The sequence below is a fragment of the Ruditapes philippinarum genome, unplaced genomic scaffold (assembly GCF_026571515.1).
Source record: "Ruditapes philippinarum isolate M1 unplaced genomic scaffold, ASM2657151v2 ctg2684_1_1_1_1, whole genome shotgun sequence".
Classification (NCBI taxonomy): domain Eukaryota; kingdom Metazoa; phylum Mollusca; class Bivalvia; order Venerida; family Veneridae; genus Ruditapes; species Ruditapes philippinarum.
This window is the reverse complement of record NW_026862743.1, coordinates 44134-66050: the sequence shown is the minus strand read 5'-3', so window position 1 is coordinate 66050 and position 21917 is coordinate 44134. Positions and strand designations below refer to the sequence as shown.

General features: G+C 32.5%; 1 protein-coding gene and 1 long non-coding RNA gene across 2 annotated transcripts; both read left to right on the top strand.

Moving 5' to 3' along the window:
- Window positions 1–291: 291 nt before the first annotated feature.
- LOC132720080 (amyloid protein-binding protein 2-like) lies at window positions 292–19829 on the top strand. The gene is made up of 13 exons (XM_060704070.1): window positions 292–470; window positions 5819–5907; window positions 7763–7911; window positions 8777–8900; window positions 9687–9855; window positions 10987–11076; window positions 11369–11436; window positions 13566–13671; window positions 14411–14535; window positions 15157–15242; window positions 15869–16059; window positions 18415–18580; window positions 19238–19829. Exons 1-13 carry the CDS (start codon window positions 330–332, stop codon window positions 19456–19458), a joined length of 1725 nt encoding a protein of 574 aa, XP_060560053.1. The 5' UTR covers window positions 292–329; the 3' UTR covers window positions 19459–19829.
- Window positions 2017–4848, top strand: LOC132720079 (uncharacterized). Its single transcript, XR_009624297.1, has 3 exons — window positions 2017–2175; window positions 3607–3802; window positions 4291–4848. It is a non-coding gene; the product is annotated as an uncharacterized LOC132720079 (long non-coding RNA).
- Window positions 19830–21917: the final 2088 nt, after the last annotated feature.

Here is a 21917-nt window from a genome sequence, read left to right as displayed (position 1 = left end):
AATAATGCACTGTGATAGGCACAAATAATGCACGGTAGTATAGTCTCAAATAATGCACGGTAATAGTCACAAATAATGCACGGTGGTATATGTATCAATTAATATTTCATTGTTCATTATAGAAATAAATGCATCATTTAACTCTTCTTAATTAGATCTATACTTAATATGTCCACGACTTTAATCACAGTAGAGCTATTTATTTAAGATAAGTCTCTGTTAAATTCGTGACATTAAAAGCTACTTAAACTTTCCGTGTAAATACATTCAGTTCATTTAATGTTCCTCGAGACAAGGGAGACAACTTCAACAAAAATTAGGAATTCAATATGGCTTCCGCCTGTGCCTTAGAATGGGTTCCAGATTCTTTATACAATATGGCAGTTTCTGCAATAGTTACAACATATTCTAAATATAGAAGGGAACTTAAGTCTTTACCTGAAAATGTCCAGTTTGATATTTATTATAAAGTAAGTATCTTTGACGTGAATTCAATGACGAAATTTGCCACTTGACAGCTCATTTGACATTTTCATAATCAATTTTGCACAGGACCTTGAAATTCTGTCAGTTATAGCAGTAATGTCCGATTGAAAAATATATTCCATCTGCATATTGGATTTTTGTTTTTATTAGGACTTAACTGCCATTATTGACAGAATTTCAAGTTCCTGCATGCATTTTGAAAGTGGGAGGGGCATTTTGGTGACAGGTCTGGTTAGACTTTATTACATTATAGCAGGCACCTTTATCAGTCCATGGAGATTTTTACTTTTGCAAAAAATTAAAGTGTTAACTGAACCTAAATATTCTTACGTAAAAGCACAAGGTGCTAAATAAATTTTCGACACAACCCAAACAAAAAAATACATCAACAAATTATATCAAAATTGTGAATAAATCTGGAATAAATCATGTTTTCCTGATTTGTTAATACAATTTGTTCATGATTAATTAAATGAATCATAAATAAATTGTGCTTTTACTGGAAAGAAAAGACCCCATTTATTATAGATTCATTACAAAAGACAGATTTATTAACCATTGATTACAAACATAAGATATATTCAATACAATTTATTGCAAATTCATTGCACTTGAACTGGAATGTATACAATTTATTCATGATTTATTGGAAATAGAACTTTTCCCGACTGCATTTAATACCATTTATTACAAATTCATTACACTTTAAAGTTCTGAGATATTCACAAGTTGTTCATGATTCATTAAAATCAGAGATTTTCCAGTATTTATTCAATACAATTCATATTCATTGTACTTCAGATGTTCATAATTTGCTTAATTATAACAGAAATTTTCATTGATGTAGGTCCTTTTGTTTTACTGTTCATAATCAACTATACACATTTTTTTTTAATTTCCCTTTACTCATTACCGTACTTGTTTTTAATCAGTCACTGGAAAATATAAATGGGGTTTTCAAGTCTCTTATAAATTAGTTTAAGCATCACCATATTATTAATTCCATGCTCAGCGCAAAACGTAAAAAAGAGTCAATTATACAATCTCGTTTTACTGTTAAATATGTCTAACTAATTTGCATGTAGATTTTATTTTTGAGTGATCAAGATCAGTTTTTGTCTTTCTTATTGTTAATACGCAATCTGATCCATACCCACGGCTTTTTATGATTAGATCTATCATTATCAGTAAAAAAACTGTCGAATAGATTTACGTATATGCGTAAAAAGGTAAAATGTCGTAAAAAAGTGACTTAATTCTCTCGGACTTAACATCTGTTGTTAGTTGATTGTTTTAAACAGCATGGCTCCCAGCCGCGCGATTAAACGATAAGATCTTGCAGGGAACTGCAGCCTACCGAGCGCCCCCTATCAGCCGACAACAGAACAAGATTAATAGGAAACGAAATTTTTTTGCCATTTCAGAAAAAAAGATATCTTACCATACAAACAGTTTTCTTTCTTTTGGATATAACTAATGTCAGAAACAAACTAACTTACAACAGATTTTGTCATTGCAGCTGCAAAATTAGGAACTTTATACAATACTATAGTAGCTAGGAATAACATTTCGTTTGCATTAATTCTATGCATAGGAAAAAGGCGGTTATTTTGGAAGATGAAAACTTGTGGTATTACACAAAAATATGGATAAAAAACAATATCAAGTCATCTAGACTACTGAAAGACGGTAAGTTCAAAATTTTCTTTTCGTTCTACATAGCGTTTTTTAGCTCGACTTTTCTATGAAAAGGGGAGCTATCCTACTCGCCCCGGCGTCGGCGTCGGCGTTAGCGTTGGCGTCACACCTTGGTTAAGTTTTTCGTACCACCCCACTTTATTTCAGAAGTATTACAAGTATGGCTTTGAAACTTACCATACTTGTTCACCATCATAACCTCCATCTACAGACAAGAGTACATAACTCTGTCAAGGTTTTTGACAGAATTATGGCCCTTTTTTGACTTAGAAAGTGTATTGAGCTTGGTTAAGTTTTTTGTACCACCTCACTTTATTTCAAAACCATTGGAGGTATTGCTTTGAAACTGACCATACTTGTTTACCATCACGACCTTCATCAACAGACAAGAGGACATAACTCTGTCAAGGTTTTTGACAGAATTATGCCCCTTTTTGACTTAGAAAATACATTGAATATGGGTAAAATCCACTTATTGCCTTAACCCTTTGAGATATTGCTTTGAAACTTTTAATGCTATTTCACATCATTACCCCCATCTGTACGCAAGAGAAGGTAACTCTGTCAGGGATTTGTTTTAAAAATTAAGGCCTTTTATCGACTTAGAATCTTGGTTAAGTTTTTTGTACCAGTCAACTTTTTGACTGAACTGGTTGAGATATTAAATTGAAAGTTGGAATACTTGTTTACCATCATGGTCCCAAACATGGGCAGGAGAAGGTAATTCTGTTAAGGATTTTATTTGAATTATGGCCCTTTTTGACTTAGAAACTCAGTTAAAATTTTCATTCTTGTCCACTTGTTGACCTAACCATTTGAGATATTACTTTGGAAGTTGGAGTTCTTATGTGCCATCATGAGACCTATCTGTAAGCAAGAGAAGATAACTCTGTGAAAATGTTTCTTGATTTGTACTTAGAAATTCCTAGTTAAAGTCTTGTGTGCCCTTAACTGTCAAAGTTTTGTTTTATAGGCAAGCACTAAAAAAGTCGAGCGCGCTGTCCTTCTGACAGCTCTTGTTAAAAACCTTCTAGATCTATATCATATGTAGTAAGTTGACAAAAAAAAAATTTACTGGAGTAATGTGCAGATAAGGATAACGATCGATTCGCCCCATAACGACTCGCCCCATTTTAGTGACGATTCGTCCCACCCTAATGGCACCACCTTAATTTAAATTAAACATTTTTTTATTCATTTGATTTGGATTGAAAAATATTTATGATACAAGATACAAGTTTTAAAATATGCACGAATGTACATGCATTGTTTATGAGGATATCTATGTATACGTACAGCCTATTTCAAAAACATAAATCTGCATTATTTCACACTGAGCTCATCTGCACATTTGAATGCGATGAAAAATGATGTTCTTTTTTATTCTAAGTGACTTCAGAAGACTATTTTTCTTTTACTTAGTTATCTCGCAGAAAACTGAAAAGAGCAGCAAAGAAAGGACAGAACGTAAAAATCAGCAACTCTGATGAGATGGTAAAAAGCAGATGAACGGGAGATAATAAAATGCAGATGGACGGCTTCTTTGATCGTGAAGAGTTTGCTATTAGTTATGGGACGAGGGCATTCCAAGGAAATGACATATATGAGTCTTTGAAGCGTAAGTATAGGGCTACATATATATTAATCATTTTAAAAATGACAATGTGCTTTTTAAATATTAAGTAAATGATAAAAAATAATACTTCTCAATCTGAATTTTGTTCATGTACATATAGTCATTCAATGTCATAGCCTTTCAATTTCGTTTTAAATTTAATTGAAGCAAATAGTAAAAAACTGGACTTGCTACAAAATATTTGTTCATTCCTCTGTTGAAAATGAAATCGAACATTCACCCGTTTGTTTTATCAACAAATATTTATCTATCATCAGACTTTGTGAAATATACTGAACATGTACAGTCTAAAGTGGTTGAGTCCTTTAGTGTATTTGGCTCGAGTTGAAATTCAAATTCAGATTGTATTGCAAATAGAATAAAAATATATTATACTTTTTTCAGAGTGATATGTCAGAAGTCTAAGTTTAAATTTTGATATTTTATTTATAATATGATACTTTTTATGAGAATTTTCTTTTCTATTTCAGAGTATGCCATTCATTGCCTCAGTATAGAGATTCAACATTTAATAATTATAGGAATAAAAAAGGTGTAGCTCCAGACAGACACTGAAAAGGAAGGCAAAGATGTTTTTAGACTGACATAAAGCCCTAGTTTCTAAAACTAGAAATATATTCCTAACAGCAAGCACGAATATTTCCAGAATTATTCCCCTTTACTTGTTTACCTGACATTACCTGTTTTATTTGCAGGGATATTTATGAAATGAGCTAAGCACGTACATTATGAGTTTTCAATGTTATGATGTGGTGGCATAGATTTTTTCACAAATTTTAATCTTATTGTATGTTCTTGATTTATCTAGTCAGCTTTTGTTTGTAAAAAATAAAACAAAAATAAATAAAATTTATCAAGATATGTTATTATTATTATTATTATTATTTTCATATTTTTCTCCGGAATTGACACCATCATTGGAACCTGCATTTATTCAAAATCCATTAGATGAATATAAGCAGACAAGCCTGATTTGTTAATGATTCATTAATACATTGAATTTCGGTTTATGGAAGAAGAAAAATACAATTTATTAGTGATTCATTAACAATTTATTTGCAATTCATTAATGAATCAGTTGGTCAGCGAACCTAATTTATTGCCAATTCATTGACCTGATTTGTTGATAATTCATTGACTAAGTAAAAAAAAAAGGACCAAATTCATTACCCATTTGTTAACCTGATTTATTAACAATTTATAATAAGTTGGTAAATGGACCCAATTCATTACCAATTCATTTCACTGATTTATTAACAATTTATTCATAATGCATTGGCTCATTTGCATGTCATTTCCATCTATAATAAATTGGGAATAAATTGTAAATTTGTTTATCATTTATTATACTGATTCATTCCTTTCTTTTTTTTGTTTGGGAAGGACATTTTTACAAGGCCTGCCTAAACAATTATACACCCATAAACTTATAATTAAACACTTTTCATATAAACTACGTAAAGAAACCGAGGTATATCTAGTGAAAAAAATACGAGTTGTTTCCCTTATCTTAGAGTAAAATTGTTATTTCTTACGCTAAAACAATACAAATTAAGCCATTTTAAACAGCTAGTTTGTTGTGATTAAATGTCCGATTTATATTTTTTTTTACATCAATGGAAAGCTTGGGATCTTAGCTTTGTCACAGTATATAATTTTACATATCTTTTGACATCAAAGTATTTAAATTAACTGTTAAACCTGCCATGTGTCAGCCCTTTTTACATACGATTTATACAGTGAGATACGCAACCGGTTATCTTAACTTGAAAACCTACTGATAAGAATAGCCTGTCGTCTGCTAGTTGGGGAAAGTGTTTATCGGTGTATTGAATTATGTAGTGTGTTCTACTTGCAATTTGACTGTGCTACCTTGATATAAGTTTGCACTCTTTCTCACCAATTGTGATCATTTGTGTTTTTAATTTCTAGTTAAACTATATATCAAAATTATATAAATATTTACAATATAACATTTAAAACCTTTGTGTTTTGCAGTTATACAACAAAGGGAGATTGTGTCAACTTGGCATGGAATTCTCAGAATTAGATACCTTTGCAAAGGTTCTTAAAGTAAATGACAAGAGGTACTGTATGTTAGTTAAAAATTCTCTAAATATTAGCATTTTGACAGTCAACTTACTGTAATATTGGTACATGTAGTCTCAAACAGAAATCAAGAAGCAGGAATTTTTGTTGTTGTTTTTTTTGGTCAATGAATAACATACATACATGCACGGATTTATATTACAGGGATGGGACACTCCCAGTTAACCCTATATAAATGCTTAAATATCTTGTCATGCACCCGATAAAGGTACAACGATCGATAATTTACCGGCGCTAAGCGAAAATGCCCGTTCGCAACGGATACCTACATTACAAAAAACCATATAGCTTTTCCATTTATTATCCGATTTTGGAAATTTAAAGTTTATTGTCAAGATTTCTAAATTTGTATAGCTTTTCTTTGAAAAATAATGAAAATAAACATATCACAAATAAATCATTTGATGTGAAGGATAACTATGAAAAAAATCTGTTTTAGAATAAAAAATAATATTATAAAACAGCTGTTCTGTATGCCAATAAAAGTTTCTTCCTTGTCAATCTAATGAATTCATCTATATATGAACGCTTGTCTTGAATGATCTGAAAATATATTTAATACATTAATTAGTAAAAGATTTACTATATTTATACTAATATTAGGGTATTCATTTGGAAATAATTCACAGAAATAAAGACAAATTTTAAACATGAATTTCTTTAAAAGTTTTTAAGCAATCGAGAAACATTTTTTTGCAATGCAACCATTAAACCATTTAAAAAATGATTATCTTAATCTGAATCACGGTAATAATTTGTGCTTGAAGTAAAAGGGTGTCAAGGTGTAGAGAGTATGCATAAACAATAGGTATTTTTTAAATTAGGTACTTTTTTAACTCAGCGTTGCAGCGTTCTATCGGCATACATGTATTTTCAAATATTAATACTTTAGCGGCACAAAATAATACTGTATCAATACATTCATATGTGTATAATTTTTCACAAAGCTGCCAATAACACCGCATACTCTTGTGAAAATCTGTCATATATCGCACTCCACTCGTTCCGTCATCTCTCATTCTGTCCACCTTTATCTGATGTGCGATTCCGTGCATGCACACCACAAGATTTTAAGCTAAATGATAGTGTCCGATCCTTGTAATATAAATCCGTGATACATGTGCATTGTATGTTGTACTTATAGACACTCTTCTTACTATATTTGAGTTAGCTTAGAGGTTGAAAAGTTTTTGAGGGAGCTGTAGAAATTTCAAACACACAGTTTCATTGAACCTTAAAGTGGATTGGTCTACAAATTACAATAGGCATATTTTTTTCACAAGTATTTCAAATATTGATAAAAACAATAGAAATGTATCATTTGGATATTCTTATTAAATATTGCTTGAAAAAATGATTGTTGATAAAGTTTAAGTGATTAAGAATGAACATTAGTATGATAAAATATAATATATTGGTCTAGAATAAATTATTACCTGCTATAAATATATTAGATATCAGATCATATATCTCACACTTGCAAACAATGTCCTTGTAGAATTCTTTTTTGGTTTTATGTTATGTGTGATAATAAATACTATGATCATAATTATTTATTGTATTTCCAGACCTTCCATTGTAGACCAATTCACTTTAAGTGTAGTATCATAATAATACTGTTCAAAACAAAATTTAAAGGCTTAAAAGTTTGTTTGAACATGAAATTGATGAATCCTTATAGAAGAGATTGATTAAAGACAGTGATATGATTTTTTTACACGATCTTGATTTTAGCCACTGATAATGAACTATTTTCTTTCATATATCATAGTCTTTATATAAATTTATAATCTTTTTTAGCGAATATAAAATTTTCGTCAATTCAAATTGTAGGCATTTGTTACACCACTGCTTTCAAGCATTGATGGATCATGGTGTAAGAGTCTCTGAGATACTGGCCGATGCATTTACAAGTCAAGTGTACCAGGCTTTACCAGATATACAATCAAAAGATAAAGTAATACAGCTAGGCTTTGCATTAGGTAAGATTTGCAGATTTTATCAAATGATATTTTTAGGTCTGTTCATATCAATGGACCTTTCCAATGTTTACAATTCTACATGCAAATTGGCTGACTTGAGTGGCTATGATGAGTATCTAACTGCTACACTGGAATAATGCATAGTCACTGGTTGACCTGGATTTCTCAAAAAACAAAACTTTTTGCACCACCAACCTTATTTCCTATACTGTTTGAGGTATTGCTTTCTTGTTAGTGATCATCATCTCCATTTCCAAGCAAGAGGACATAACTCTGTGATGGATTTTCACTCAGAATTTTGGTTTAGTTTTTTTGTACCACACCACTTATTTCCTATACCTTTTGAGGTATTGGTTTGAAACTTTAAATTACTCGTTAGTGACCATCTTCTCCACTTTTCTTGCAAATACCTACAAAAGTTAAGCGCGCTGTCTTACGTACAGCTCTTGTAAACAAGTATTTGTCATGGTCATACAAAAAGCCAAAGTTTAAACATGTACAAAAATCTAAGTTAATTCTTTTGTTTTTAATACACAAATAACTGTTAGCTTACCTGAGTACAATAATTGACTTGTTGGTAATGACCTGAAAAGTTTACCTTTTATATATGTTGCATATAGAGTAGAGTAAAAAGGTACTGAGTCAACTGATATTATATACATAAAAATTCTAATTTACCAATGAGAAACAAAGTACAACTGTATAGTACTAATCATTGATCTTGTCTTGCTATCTCAGAAAATGCAAAGAACTCTGTTGTAACATGGGGAGCTATAAATGCAGTGTATAACTGCTCTGAAAAGCTTAAAAAGGTTTAAAATGAATATTTGGTAAGACTATATTTTGTATAATTTTAATGTTCCAGGAGGTTTTCTCAGTGATGCAGGGTGGTTTAGTGATGCAGAGAAGGTATATAAGGCATGTCTGAGTGTATGTCAAATAGATGTCACTGTTCCTAGTATGTGTAAATCCTTGGAGTGCAGTGTCAGGTATATATGTATTTATAATACTGCACAATCGTAACATCGCTTTTCATTGGATAATCGTAACATTCAATTTATGAAGATTTCACACTTTTTCCTCTTTAAAAGAATGCTTGCTGTATTACAAGTTTGTTATACATGTAATTATTTTTTTTCTGAGTGATTATATGGCCGTATATGAACCGTTGTTTGCAATGCAACCCAAGCTGCTATTTCCAAACAACGGTTTATATAGGGCCATATAACCTGTCAAAAATCTTTATAACTACATGTAATAATAACTATTCCTGATTTTTTTATATTTAAACTGTGCAAAGCATTTTGATAGCAAACATGTTATTTAAGACTTATGATTTTAGAGAGTGTTTATTTATAGTTCAGGTTTTCTAAAGGTTAAATATGTTGTTTTTAGGTAAAGTGTTTCATATAATTGTCAAATCAATCATATTTAGGTGGAAAATGGGCATTTACAAACAGCCTTTATTCTTGTCTATTTGAGCTTTTACATGTAACTATTGATTTTCTAGTACTTTAATTTTCCTTGAATTCATGGGTTAGAATATCTCTGAATTTATTTTAGGGCATTGAGAAGCACTTAACCTCTCTTTTTCTCTACATGTAAAACTAGGGGGAAAAACATGCTGATTTCAAGATTTTTATGATATTTGAATGTCAAAGTCTTGAATACATGTTTGTGAAAATTGGATTCTGGAGAAAAAGCATGTTTCCTGCCTTTGTTTACGGCTTGAGATAATTTCTTTAAATAGATTATTTAGGTTTTGTTTTTTATAGGTTACTTCATGTGCAGAACTCTAACTGTAAATATCAGGAGGCTAAAGCCACATGTAAAGATGCCTTGTATGTAATTGAGAAGATTGATGAGCATGGAACCAGTGTAAACAAAGCAACATTGTACACAGAATATTGTGCCCTGCTCTTTGCCGAGAGCCAGTATGATGAGGTGAGTTCTTGAACCTTTAACCTGTTGTCGGCAGCATAATATACCCAAGTAAACAGTTCAGATCAAATCAGCTGGATTATCTGATCGTGGTTTGCACTGATATTCAGTTGGTACTGATTTAAAAAAAAGTTCCATAAAAAGGATAAATGGTTTTGTCCAGATTAAAGAATGGACAAGTCCATTGAATATATTTAGGGGGATAAGGATTGAGGCAAATAAACCTGAATTTAAAGTAGCCAATTGTTTAAAAACTCATGATTTTGAATCATTTGCACCTGAGCGTGTAGGGTTTGAATCATGACTTGGAGCCAGAATTCTTTTCTATGAAAAAGGTATAATTTCATCATTGTTTTTCTATTTTGTTTTTTATGCCTATTTTTACACATTTTTAGCCATATCTCGGTGGTTGATCTGCCTAATTGGCTTTTCTGGTTAATTGACCAATAAATTGCTTGAATAATAACAGATGCTGTCCCATTAAGCCTGAAAATTTAAAAAGAAATTTTTCAAGAAATAATATAAGTATCATGTTATGTAGCCCATCATCGTCTGATACTCACTGCCAAACAATTAACATTTATCAGCTGTTGGAATTTCGGTCTATATCCAGTCAATTAGAGGTGTGTCAAAGACAGATATTTCATTTGTTGCCTCAGGATTTCAGGAAGGGAATAAAACCAATGACAAAACCAATTAAATTCAGTTTGTGAAAACTTCTACATTCCAGCAAAAAAGCATTGAAAATTGAATGTGACTGCAAGTTTTTTACTTTCCCATTTAGTTTAAACATATTTATTTCAATATTTTACATATACAATGTTTTACATTTAATATGGATATAATTGTAACATAAAATTGAGAGGGATTAGAATGAAAGAAAACTTATATAGTTCCTCTCCCAGTCCCGTAGATAAAAAATGATAATTACACAAACATTTCCGCTTTGAAGAATATAAATGGCATTAAACACAATTTTATTGGTTGATATTTTACACACCTGTTGCTGTATATAAGCACAAATCAATTCATTTGATCCACAGCTTGATAAATTGTTAATCAACATGGTTTGCTGACAATGGTAGCCCATGGTTTTATACATAATAATTAATGATCATTAAACATTCATTACAGGCATTTAAACATTGTGGCTTGGCGATGAAAGAATTGTCTTTGAGTTTACCTCAGAAAGCTGTTGTTGATATTCTGAGGCAATGTTCTAAGGTAAGTACACAAAAGCTTATACTATGTGTACACATATATAACGGTTCCAAAAGATCTTACATGAGTAACTAATTTTGAACCACTTGATCCTTGTCTGTAAGTTTGAATTGGATATTGGTATAAACATTTTTTTTCTTCAATGTGTTCAATACAATTTTATTAGGATCAAAAGTGTGTGTTATTATGCAATGAAATCACTGTTGACATTCTATATTTAGAAAAACAGAAAAACATTTCACTGTTTACCATATATGTTACTTGTATAACAGAGTAAATGTTTGTATATTTCAAGGCTTGTGTTGTAAAACGGGAGTTTTGTAAAGCTGAAGTATTGATCAAGTATGCTGTTAGCTATGCCAGGTAAATGATGGTTAATTTTGTCACAAATATTGAATTTCCTTGAAAATATGTTTTGCTTATACAAATGACATGCTTTTATTGTTAAAAGCTAGGTAATTATATTGCAAACCCAGAGTCATACAAATTGTAACTTGTAAGGAACTTAAGCAATAAATAAGGAAAACTAAGCATGATTATGTATATTAACAGAAAGTCAGGAGAGTTTTTTATGCTCCCCAAAAAATTTCGGGGGAGCATATAGTCCTCGGGTTGTCCGTCCATCCGTCCGTACGAACATATGTACGTACGTACATCCCGAATTCGTGTCCGGCCCATAACATTGTTATTTGAAGTCGGATTTTAAAATTATTTCACAGAAATGATCACCATATTGAGACGGCGTGTCGCGCGCATCATTTGGGTTGCTACCTTGAAGGTCAAGGTCACAGCATGACCTTGCAGCAAAATCGTGTCCGGTCCATAACTTAATTATTTGAAGTCGGATTTTAAAAATATTTCACAGAAATGATCACCATATTGAGGCGACGTGTCACGCGCAACATTTGGGTCGCTACCTTGAAGGTCAAGGTCACAGCATGACCTTGCAGCAAAATCGTGTCCAGTCCATATCTTTGTTATTTGAAGTCGGATTTTAAAATTAATTCACAGAAATGATCACCATATTGAGACGACGTGTCACGCGCATCATTTTGGTCGCTACCTTGAAGGTCAAGGCCACAGCATGACCTTGCAGCAAAATCGTGTCCGGTCCATATCTTTGTTATTTGAAGTCGGATTTTGAAAATATTTCACAGAATTAATCACCATATTGAGACGACGTGTTGCGCGCAACATTTGGGTCACTACCTTGAAGGTCAAGGTCACAGCATGACCTTGCAGCAAAATCGTGTCCGGTCCAAAACTTCATTATTTGAAGTCGGATTTTAAAAATATTTCACAGAAATGATCACCATATTGAGACGACATGTTGCGCGCAATATTTGGGTTGCTACCTTGAAGGTCAAGGTCACAGCATGACCTTGCAGCAAAATCGTGTCCAGTCCATCACTTTGTTATTTGAAGTCGGATTTAAAAAATACTCCACAGAAATGATCACCATATTGAGACGATGTGTTGGGCGCAATATTTGGGTCACTTCCTTTAAGGTCAAGGTCACAGCATGACCTTGCAGCAAAATCGTGTCCGGCCCATAACTTCGCTATTTGAAGTTGGATTTAAAAAGTATTTCACAGAAATGATCATCATATAAAGATGACGTGTCATGCACAAGATTTAAGTCGCTACCTTGAAGGTCAAGGTCACAGCATGACCTTGCAGCAAAATCGTGTCCGGCCCATAACTTCCTAATTTGAAGTCAGATTTTTAAACTATTTCACAGAAATGATCACCATATTAAAATGGCGTGTCGTGCGCAACATTTGGCTCGCTACCTTGAAGGCAGCAAAATTGTGTCCGGCACATAATTTCATTATTTGAAGTAGGATTTTACAATTTTTTCACAGAAATGATCACCACATTGAGACATTGTGTCGCGTGCAACATTTGGGTCGCTACTTTGAAGGTCAAGGTCACGGTATGACCTTGCAGCAAAATCGTGTCCGGCCCATAACTTTGTTACTGGAACTCGCATTTAACAACTATTTCACAGAGATGATCACCATATTGAATCGACGTGTCGCATGTAACATTTGGGTCACTACCTTGAAGGTCAAGGTCACAGCATGACCTTGCAGCAAAATAATGTCAGGCGCATAACTTCGTTATTTGAAGTCGGATTTTACAACTATTTCACAAAAATGATCACCACATTGAGACAATGTGTCATGCACAATATTTGGGTTGTTTTTACACTTTGAACTTTGTCTGTGCCATAACTCTGACACAACAAGAGGTATACCTTCCTGTGTCCAAAACCTATTCGGGGAGCATCACCCGGTTCAACCGGCTCTTGTTTTAGTGTTGTATTGTATTCATAAAGTTTGTCGTAAATTGTGAGGAATCTATGTATTATGTCACATGTTGTTATATTTGTTCAATTTCCCTTACACCAGTAATATTTTGCTCTTGATTAGTCCTAACTGTCCTTTTTTGTAACATTTCACAATTTGACAATGTAGCATTTGTTACAGAGAATGTTTTGGCTGCCATCACCCGAAGTATGCTGATGCTTTATTAGATTACGGCTTCTATCTACTCAATGTAGATTCAATAGCTGCTGCTGTACAGGTTTATCAGGTAACTTGTCATTGTTAGCTTACTTCAAACATATTATTTTTCTTTTTCCTCTTATTAATGGCGCCAATTGTTGCAACTTAATTAAATTTCCACTAAATCTAGTACTTGGACTAACCAGTGCTAGAGTCACACAAGGAAATATGGCTTTTTTAACACACACAAGAATGGTATAAAAATCTGGAAAAAGTGTGATCCCTTGGAAGCATTAATCACAGCAAATTTTCATGAATATTGCAGACTCAGTTAAAATTGAGTCTGTACATGAGGGATAATGAAAAAATGCAACATCCCTCGCACCCCCTAGCACTGTCTTGAGCGGTGCTCAATTTTTAACACTTAAAAGTTCTGGAGTCATTGATCCTGACGAGCAGAAAATATAACAATACTGAAGTGAAGTATTGGGCAACTTTTTACAGCTGTCAAACGACACTTGACACCTATGATTGCAAGGATTAGAGGATGACACATTAACTTGTAGGCCTTTTGTCCTCTAAATGAAATTATTCATTTCAAATTATTGTTATGGTTTGTATGTATTGTCACTCTGAAATATTTTTCTTAAATAGGCGAAGGTAAAGAGAATATCTGATAAAAATGTATTTTAATACTTATGACTTGCTTTATTTTTTTGCGTATAGAAGCCAAAAGGGACATGTATACAAAGTACCCTGCTTTCTTGTTTCTATTATTATTATGGTCTCATTGCTTATTAACAAAATATTTCATGTGCTTATATTAGAATGCATTAGATATACGTCAAGCTGTTTTTGGAGGAAACAATCTACACGTAGCTGTCGCCCATGAAGATTTATCTTATGCCTCGTATGTACAAGAATATAGTTCCGGACGATTTACTGATGCCAAGTGAGATTTTTATACATATTCTTGCATTGTTATTTACAGTAAAATTTACAAGTTCTGTAAGCTCTTATGATTTAATTATAGGTTTTTATAAATAGAACATTATAGATATTTTTGAAGATTTTTAGATACTTGTGTTGGTCACAGCAGTTATTGATTATTAAGGTGATATTTATCATGAAATTAAAAACAAATATGACAAAATGTTTAGTTATTTGGAATTTTACCTGAACACTTACAATTTACTTATGAATGGGCATAATTTCACATTTGATATTGAAGCTACATGCCTCCAGATGTGCCAAAATATTTTAAAAAAAAATCAAACTTGAGAAAAAAATTCAAGAAGTAATAATCCATGATATGTGCCATTTATGGCTGATTTTGCAGTATATATTACCATATTTGTTACTACGAGACTAACTCAGTAATTGACTTTGTTTTGGTAACTAAGATGGATTTGTATGGGCGGTTTGCAATGTGTAAATAACTGTCTTGTTAACTTCACAATTCTTCTACTCTAAAAAAACGTTTTCAAAATTTTCATGAAAATTACCACACAATGAATCTTGAGGCATGCTGCTTTAAGTGGCTTTTAACATGTATTCATTCCAATTTTTCTAGGGATCATGCTGAAAAGGCCATTGAAATTCTAGAACACATTTTGCCAAAAGACCATCTCATGCTGTCATCATCAAAGAGAGTGAAAGGTATGTGTTGGGTATTGTATTTAATCACTGAGTTAAAGTTATTTGAAAATTGTGCCACAGCTAATTCAAAATTTATATTTTACAGTTGATCAGAAAAGAAAAGATTCTACAGTATTATGCAATGTTTTTAAAGTTTGTAAGATATTTAGAAGATTCATGGCTCTGCCTGTATAGGGTATCTTACTTTCATATTAAGTAAATTTGTGTTCATTTGTTTAGTTTGTTTCTTCACTCCAATTTCAAGACATGTTTATGTTGTGTCTTGGCTGTCCGTTCACCTCACCAGCTCTAAGGTCAAGAAAACTAGGGACCCTGGGTTTCCAAGGTTATCAAATGAAATTGCAAGCAATAGACTTACTCCGGAATTAAGAATATTTCGTTTTTCCCCCCAGCTAATGACGTAGGTACAAACAAACTTTTACAGTAACAGCTTTGAAAATAAGTGAAACGGTTTGACCTATCTATTGTGACGGGTAGTGCACCATAAAGCTATAATGGTGAAAGTTAGTTTATACCTACATATTAACTGGGAAAAACCCACTTTGCAGAATTTCGGATAACGTCAATTGAAATAAGATTTCAGCTTTTTAAGGCATACAAAACAGTGTTTGTTTTTTGTTTTTCAGCTCTTATTCTAGAAGAAATAGCAATAGATAGTCACAATAAAGAAGTGGAGGACAAGTTATTAACTGAGGCACAAGAACTACACTTACAATCTCTTGCACTGGCGAGGAAAGCTTTCGGAGAAAACAACGTACAGACTGCCAAGCATTATGGAAATCTTGGTCGCCTTTATCAGTCAATGCATAACTTTGAGGTAAATTGAATTGTTATCACTTTAAGGCTTTATTAAAGGAACTCGACTAAGGTAGGTCCTAAAGGCAAAAACAAAAATTTGAATTTCCTAACATAGATCAGCTGAGGCACTTAAAACAGAAAGATTTTCAAAAGATGATTCTGAAATATACTCAGAATAATAAAACAAAAAATATTTTTGTGCTATTCTTAGCTGGATTTGAGTGAAAAGCATCGTTTTCAATTTTTAGCTCACCTGTCACAAAGTGACAGGGTGAGCTTTTGTGATCGCTTTTCGTCCGGCGTCCGTCCGTCCGTCCGCAAACTTTTACTTTAAATGACATCTCCTCATAAACCACTAAGCCAATTTCATCCAAACTTCACAGGAATGTTCCTTTGGTGGTCACCTTTAAAAATTGTTCAAAGAATTTAATTCCATGCAGAACTTTGGTTGCCATGGCAACCGAAAGAAAAAACTTTAAATATCTTCTTTTAAAAAACCATAAGAGCTAAAGCTTAGATATTTGGCATGAAACATCTTCTAGTGAGTGTCTACCAAGTTTGTTCAAATAAAAGCCCTGGGGTCAAAATTGGCCCGCCCCGGGGGGTAATTGATTTTCCTTATATGCATATAGTAAAAAATTAAAAAATCTTCATTTAAAGAACCCAAAGAGCTAGAGCTAAGATATTTAGCATGAAACATGTTCTAATGGGTGTCTACCAAGTTTGTTCAAATAAAAGCCCTGGGGTCAAAATTGGCCCCGCCCCGGGGGGGGGGGGGTAATTGATTTTCCTATATGCATATAGTAAAAACTTAAAAAATCTTCTTTTAAAGAACTCAAAGAGCTATGGCTAAGATATTGAGCATCAAACATGTTCTAATAGGTGTCTACCAAGTTTGTTCAAATAAAAGCCCTGGGGTCAAAATTGGCCCCGCCCCAGGGGTCATTGATTTTCCCTATGTGCATATAGTAAAAACTTAAAAAATCTTCTTTTAAAGAACCAAAAGAGTTAGAGCTAAGATATTTAGCATGAAACATGTTCTAATAAGTGTCTACCAAGTTTGTCCAAATAAAAGCCCTGGGGTCAAAATTGGCCCCGCCCTGGGGGGTCATTGATTTTCCCTATATGCATATAGTAAAAACTTAAAAAATCTTCTTTTAAAGAACTCAAAGAGCTATGGCTAAGATATTTAGCATGAAACATGTTCTAATAGGTGTCTACCAAGTTTGTTCATGTAAAAGACCAGGGGTCAAAATTGGCCCCGCCCCGGGGGTCATTGATTTTCTTTATATGTGTATAGCAAAAACTTAAAATCTTTGGAAAAACCCAAAATAGCTAGAGTTTAGATATTAAGCATGAAACATCTTCTAGTAAGTGTCTACAAAGTTTGTTCAAATAAAAGCCCTGGGGTCAAAACTGGCCCGGCCCCAGGGGTGTCATTGTTTTTAACTATATGTGTATAGTAAAAACTTAAAAAAAATCTTCTTTTAAAAAGCCCAATGAGCTAGAGCTTAGATGTTTAGCATGAAACATCTTCTTATGGGTGTCTACCAAGTTTGTGCAAATAAAAGCCCTTGGGTTAAATTGGCCCTGCAACGTTAGGGGGGGGGGTTGATGGGGCCTATATACAGGTGAGCGACCTCAGGGCCATCATGGCCCTCTTGTTCCACTAGTTACAGACTACAAATCCCACATGGTTATTTAAAACATTTCATTATAAGTCCTTATTTATGTCACCTGCATTAAGCCTGACTTGATTGCTCATGAATTTTCTATCTGATCAAACTTTACGCTGCTGTCCATACAGTTTACATGGTTAAAGTATTTTGATTTTGAAATTTCCCTAACTAATAATTGACAGTTCTGATTTCAAAACAAGATGAGTCCAATACCTAAATAAAGCCTGGTTATGGTTGACATATGCTTACTTAATGCAGCATTTAGCTTTTCTAAAGGTTAAATTTTATTTTTAAATAAATCATTTTATATGTCAAATTTAAAGAGTTATGGTGGAAAATAAACTATGCCACCAATAAAATACATAATAAAGAAACATATCAATGCTTCTAAACTACCTGTCTGCTCTTTGAATTTAAATAAGTAAAGCGGACAATTCGTTTCCGGCCCTCTATTTTCAGAAACAAAAAATTCACTGACACTTTATAAATAACTCTCTGGAAGCTGTTTTGTAGAAGTCTTTACAGTGATATGATACACTTTTTCAAGATAAAATTACTGAAATACTTAATTTGAAACAACACAAAATTGTTTTTCTCAACAGAAAATAAAAGCTGAAGGCCGCTTTAAATAACTTTTTAACTCCATATTTTATTTGAGACATGATATTTTTTATATTTTTGTCTCTTCTCTACAGGAAGCAGAGCAGATGCACCTTCAGGCTATAGACATTAAGGAACGACTGTTGGGGGCCGAGGACTACGAGGTGGCTCTGTCTGTTGGACATCTGGCCTCATTATATAATTATGATATGGATAAATATGATGAAGCAGAAAAACTGTATCTTAGATCCATTGAAATAGGTAATTATTGTTGTTTTCTGTAGTTTTAGCTTTATGTTTTTTATACCTAAACCTTCTCAAAAAAAGATTGGTTATTGATTTGGTCCTGTCTTAGTAAAGTATTATATTACTGCTTGAAAAACTGAAGGGCTGCTTCATATATAACTGCCAAAATCATTGGTCAGAAAGTAAAAATAATGGCATTAATCACAAGTAAAAAGTTTTTGAATTTTAAACAAATTTTAATGAGTGATTGTCAGTTTGGATTCATGGACTAACAGTCAGTTACAGGTAAAAGCATTTTCAGACAGTCTAAATCTGACCGGATGATTGTCAGATGTTGTTAAAGCTTCAGCAGCTGTTCAAGTATTTCAGAAAATATCACACCTTATTGGACCATTAGGTTAGAAGTGTATGATTTTCCCCATAATTCCTTGCATGATGTTGATGAAATCAATTGAATAAGTAGGGGTAAAATAGGTCAGGACACTAGATCAGATACCAGCAAGCAGTTACGATCAAATACTGTATACCAGAACCGGTTATTGTCTATAAATAGCAACATTATCTATTTATAGAACATACTTACTATTAATAGCAGCATACTTTCTATTTATAGTAACATATCCATTTTTTAGTAACATAACATGGTTTTGAATATTTTGGATATTTTTTCAGGGAAAAAGCTATTTGGGGAAGGTTATTCTGGACTAGAGTATGATTACCGGGGCTTGTTAAGACTTTATCGACAAGTCGGGAACCAGAACATGGCAGATCAGTATGCCAGTATTCTCCAACAATGGAACGGCATACGTCATAGAAACAATGCTATACAAGTGAAACCTCTAGAATTTGAGTTGACTTCTACTTTACAAGATCTTGTGACTACATATTTTTAATGAAGAATTGTGTTTTAAAGCGTTTTTTTTTTATTTCATGAAATTCAAGGCTGGCTCTTTCATTATATATGACGCAAAAAATGCTGTGATTATAGTGAAAAAAGATTGGAGTATACATGTATAATGCAGATAATGTTTTATCCATGATTTTTATTCAGCTGTGAAAAATCTGTAGCATGGAGTATATTTGGGTAAAAGGGACAAGCCAAATTAATGTTTAGGGAAATTAAATTATATGACATTATATTGTGAATGGATATTTTTGTGTCTATATTTATGTGATTTAAAATATACATGTGTGATGTATGTACGCTTAAAGGAGGAGGAATCCTCTAAACAAATGATATTAAAGTATACAAAATAAAACGAAATTGTTTCTTCATTAAATAAAACTTAGACAAGATTTAAAGGCACTCCACTGAAGAACATAAAATTTGAAAATCTTAGGTAGATGTTTTTGGGCTTTTTAATTGAAGAATATAAAAAGATAAAGGAATTTACTCATAATTTTGTGGAAAATTGACCGTAGTCCAATGTAACTTAATTTTTTTTTTTTATTTTAGGTCATTTTACACAATTTAAATGATTATTCTAAAAAAACACAGTAAGGGTATTATCAGAAATTTTTCACACAAGTTATTGGTGTAGAGCTGTATCAGGTACATCAAAAGCTTAAAAAAAATTAATTTCCGTATCCATAATGTAAAAATGCCTCGTTGGTTTAATATATGCGTTGCCTTGCGAAGAATAAAATACGAAATGATTTAAAGGGGTGTGAAAGTCATTTGTTGGACAATAGAAGACAGTGTAAATCCTATTAATAAATAATAACACAGTATTTGTACATTCAAGTTTTATTTATTATTTTTTATAAGTTTATAGCAATACTTTAACAATACAACACTAAATCACATGCATATTATTGATTCTATAAAAAAAAACACTACCAAGATTTTTATATGAAAAAATGTCAATAATTTATAATTGCTCCTCAGAGGACCTATATCAACCAGACAAGCTGAATGAGATGTTGTTTAATTGACTGGACTTTATTTCAAATTGTTCCTCATTATCATACAGGATTTAACCTTTAACTTACTGAATTTCCAACTTCCATATTTTGGAACAGTCAATTACCAATTTTGGGATATCAGAATGAAAATTTAAGTAAGACAGGTAACATACATGTATGTACAGACTGGCCAAGCTCCATACAGGTACCAGCATTTCAAAGCTTCAATATGGAAATACCTTGATGAGCAGACTACCACTTAGGGTCTGGTCAGCCTACCATATAGAGTCTGGTCAGACTACACTATAGGGTCTGGTCAGCCTACCATATAGAGTCTGTCAGACTACACTATAGGGTCTGGTCATCCTACCATATAGAGTCTGGTCAGACTACACTATAGGGTCTGGTCAAGGTCTGGTCAGACTACATTATAGTGTGTGGTCAGACTACATTATAGGGTGTGATTAGACTGCCATATAGTCTGGTCAGACCACCATATAGGGTCTGGTCAGACTACAGTATCAGGTCTGGTCACACTACAATAGAGTTTGGTCAGACTTCACAGTATTGTAGATTGACCCAACTATACTGATGACTTAGGCAAGATAGTATTACTGCACTTAAATTACTATTACAATAAAAGTCTAAGTTTAAAATAATTTCATAACCATACAACTACCAATATTGTCTTTAATACAATTAACAATACAACATTAAGAATTATTGCTTATGTTAAATTTCAGCTGCATAAGTATTTAAAGGCCCTCTGTCACAGCTATAATTTAAATGATTTCAACATTGTCTAGATAAAATTTGATTTGCTATGAACATTATATAAATATGATACTGTAAAAAAATTGATTTAAGCACACTGGCATCAAGAATGTAACTGTTAATAGCAAACATGCAAAAATGAATGTTATTATATGTAACTGTAAGCTGTCATATAATGAACATGAACTTTTATCATGAACTACATGAAGTTTAATGTAAAAATAATTGAAATAATGTAAACTGTTGTTCTAGTTCATTCATGTATGTGCAGCTTTCATGACAGTGAATGTTGAACTTGGCTGTAAAACATGATCCATGAAATATCACACAATGTCTCTCATTTACTTTAATACTAATGATGTAAGGAAAAGCACTTCTCATATGAATTTAAAAACCACAAATGGATGTAACTCTGTATGAAAATGCATGAAAAGTTAGATGCAATATGTGCAGTAAGACACATTAAATATCTGTAATTCTAATGCAATATGGGCAGTTAGACACGTTTAATATCAGTAATTCTAGTGAAATTTCATTTCTTTTCATTCAGATTTGTTGAGATAAAGTATGCACTGCATTTTTTTTTGTCCACAGACACTAATCAATGCAACTTCACTCCATGCTCATCTAATCACCATATCCCATATTTATTTAGCTTAATCAAACCATTAAA

What these genes read in the sequence shown, in the direction of transcription:
- LOC132720080 (XM_060704070.1), top strand. Translation starts at nt 330, where the DNA reads ATGGCTTCCGCCTGTGCCTTAGAATGGGTTCCAGATTCTTTATACAAT. An exon ending in CTTAAAGTAAATGACAAGAG is followed by an intron (nt 5,908 to 7,762) that starts GTACTGTATGTT and finishes TTCAAATTGTAG; the next exon opens with GCATTTGTTACACCACTGCT. An exon ending in CCGAGAGCCAGTATGATGAG is followed by an intron (nt 9,856 to 10,986) that starts GTGAGTTCTTGA and finishes CATTCATTACAG; the next exon opens with GCATTTAAACATTGTGGCTT.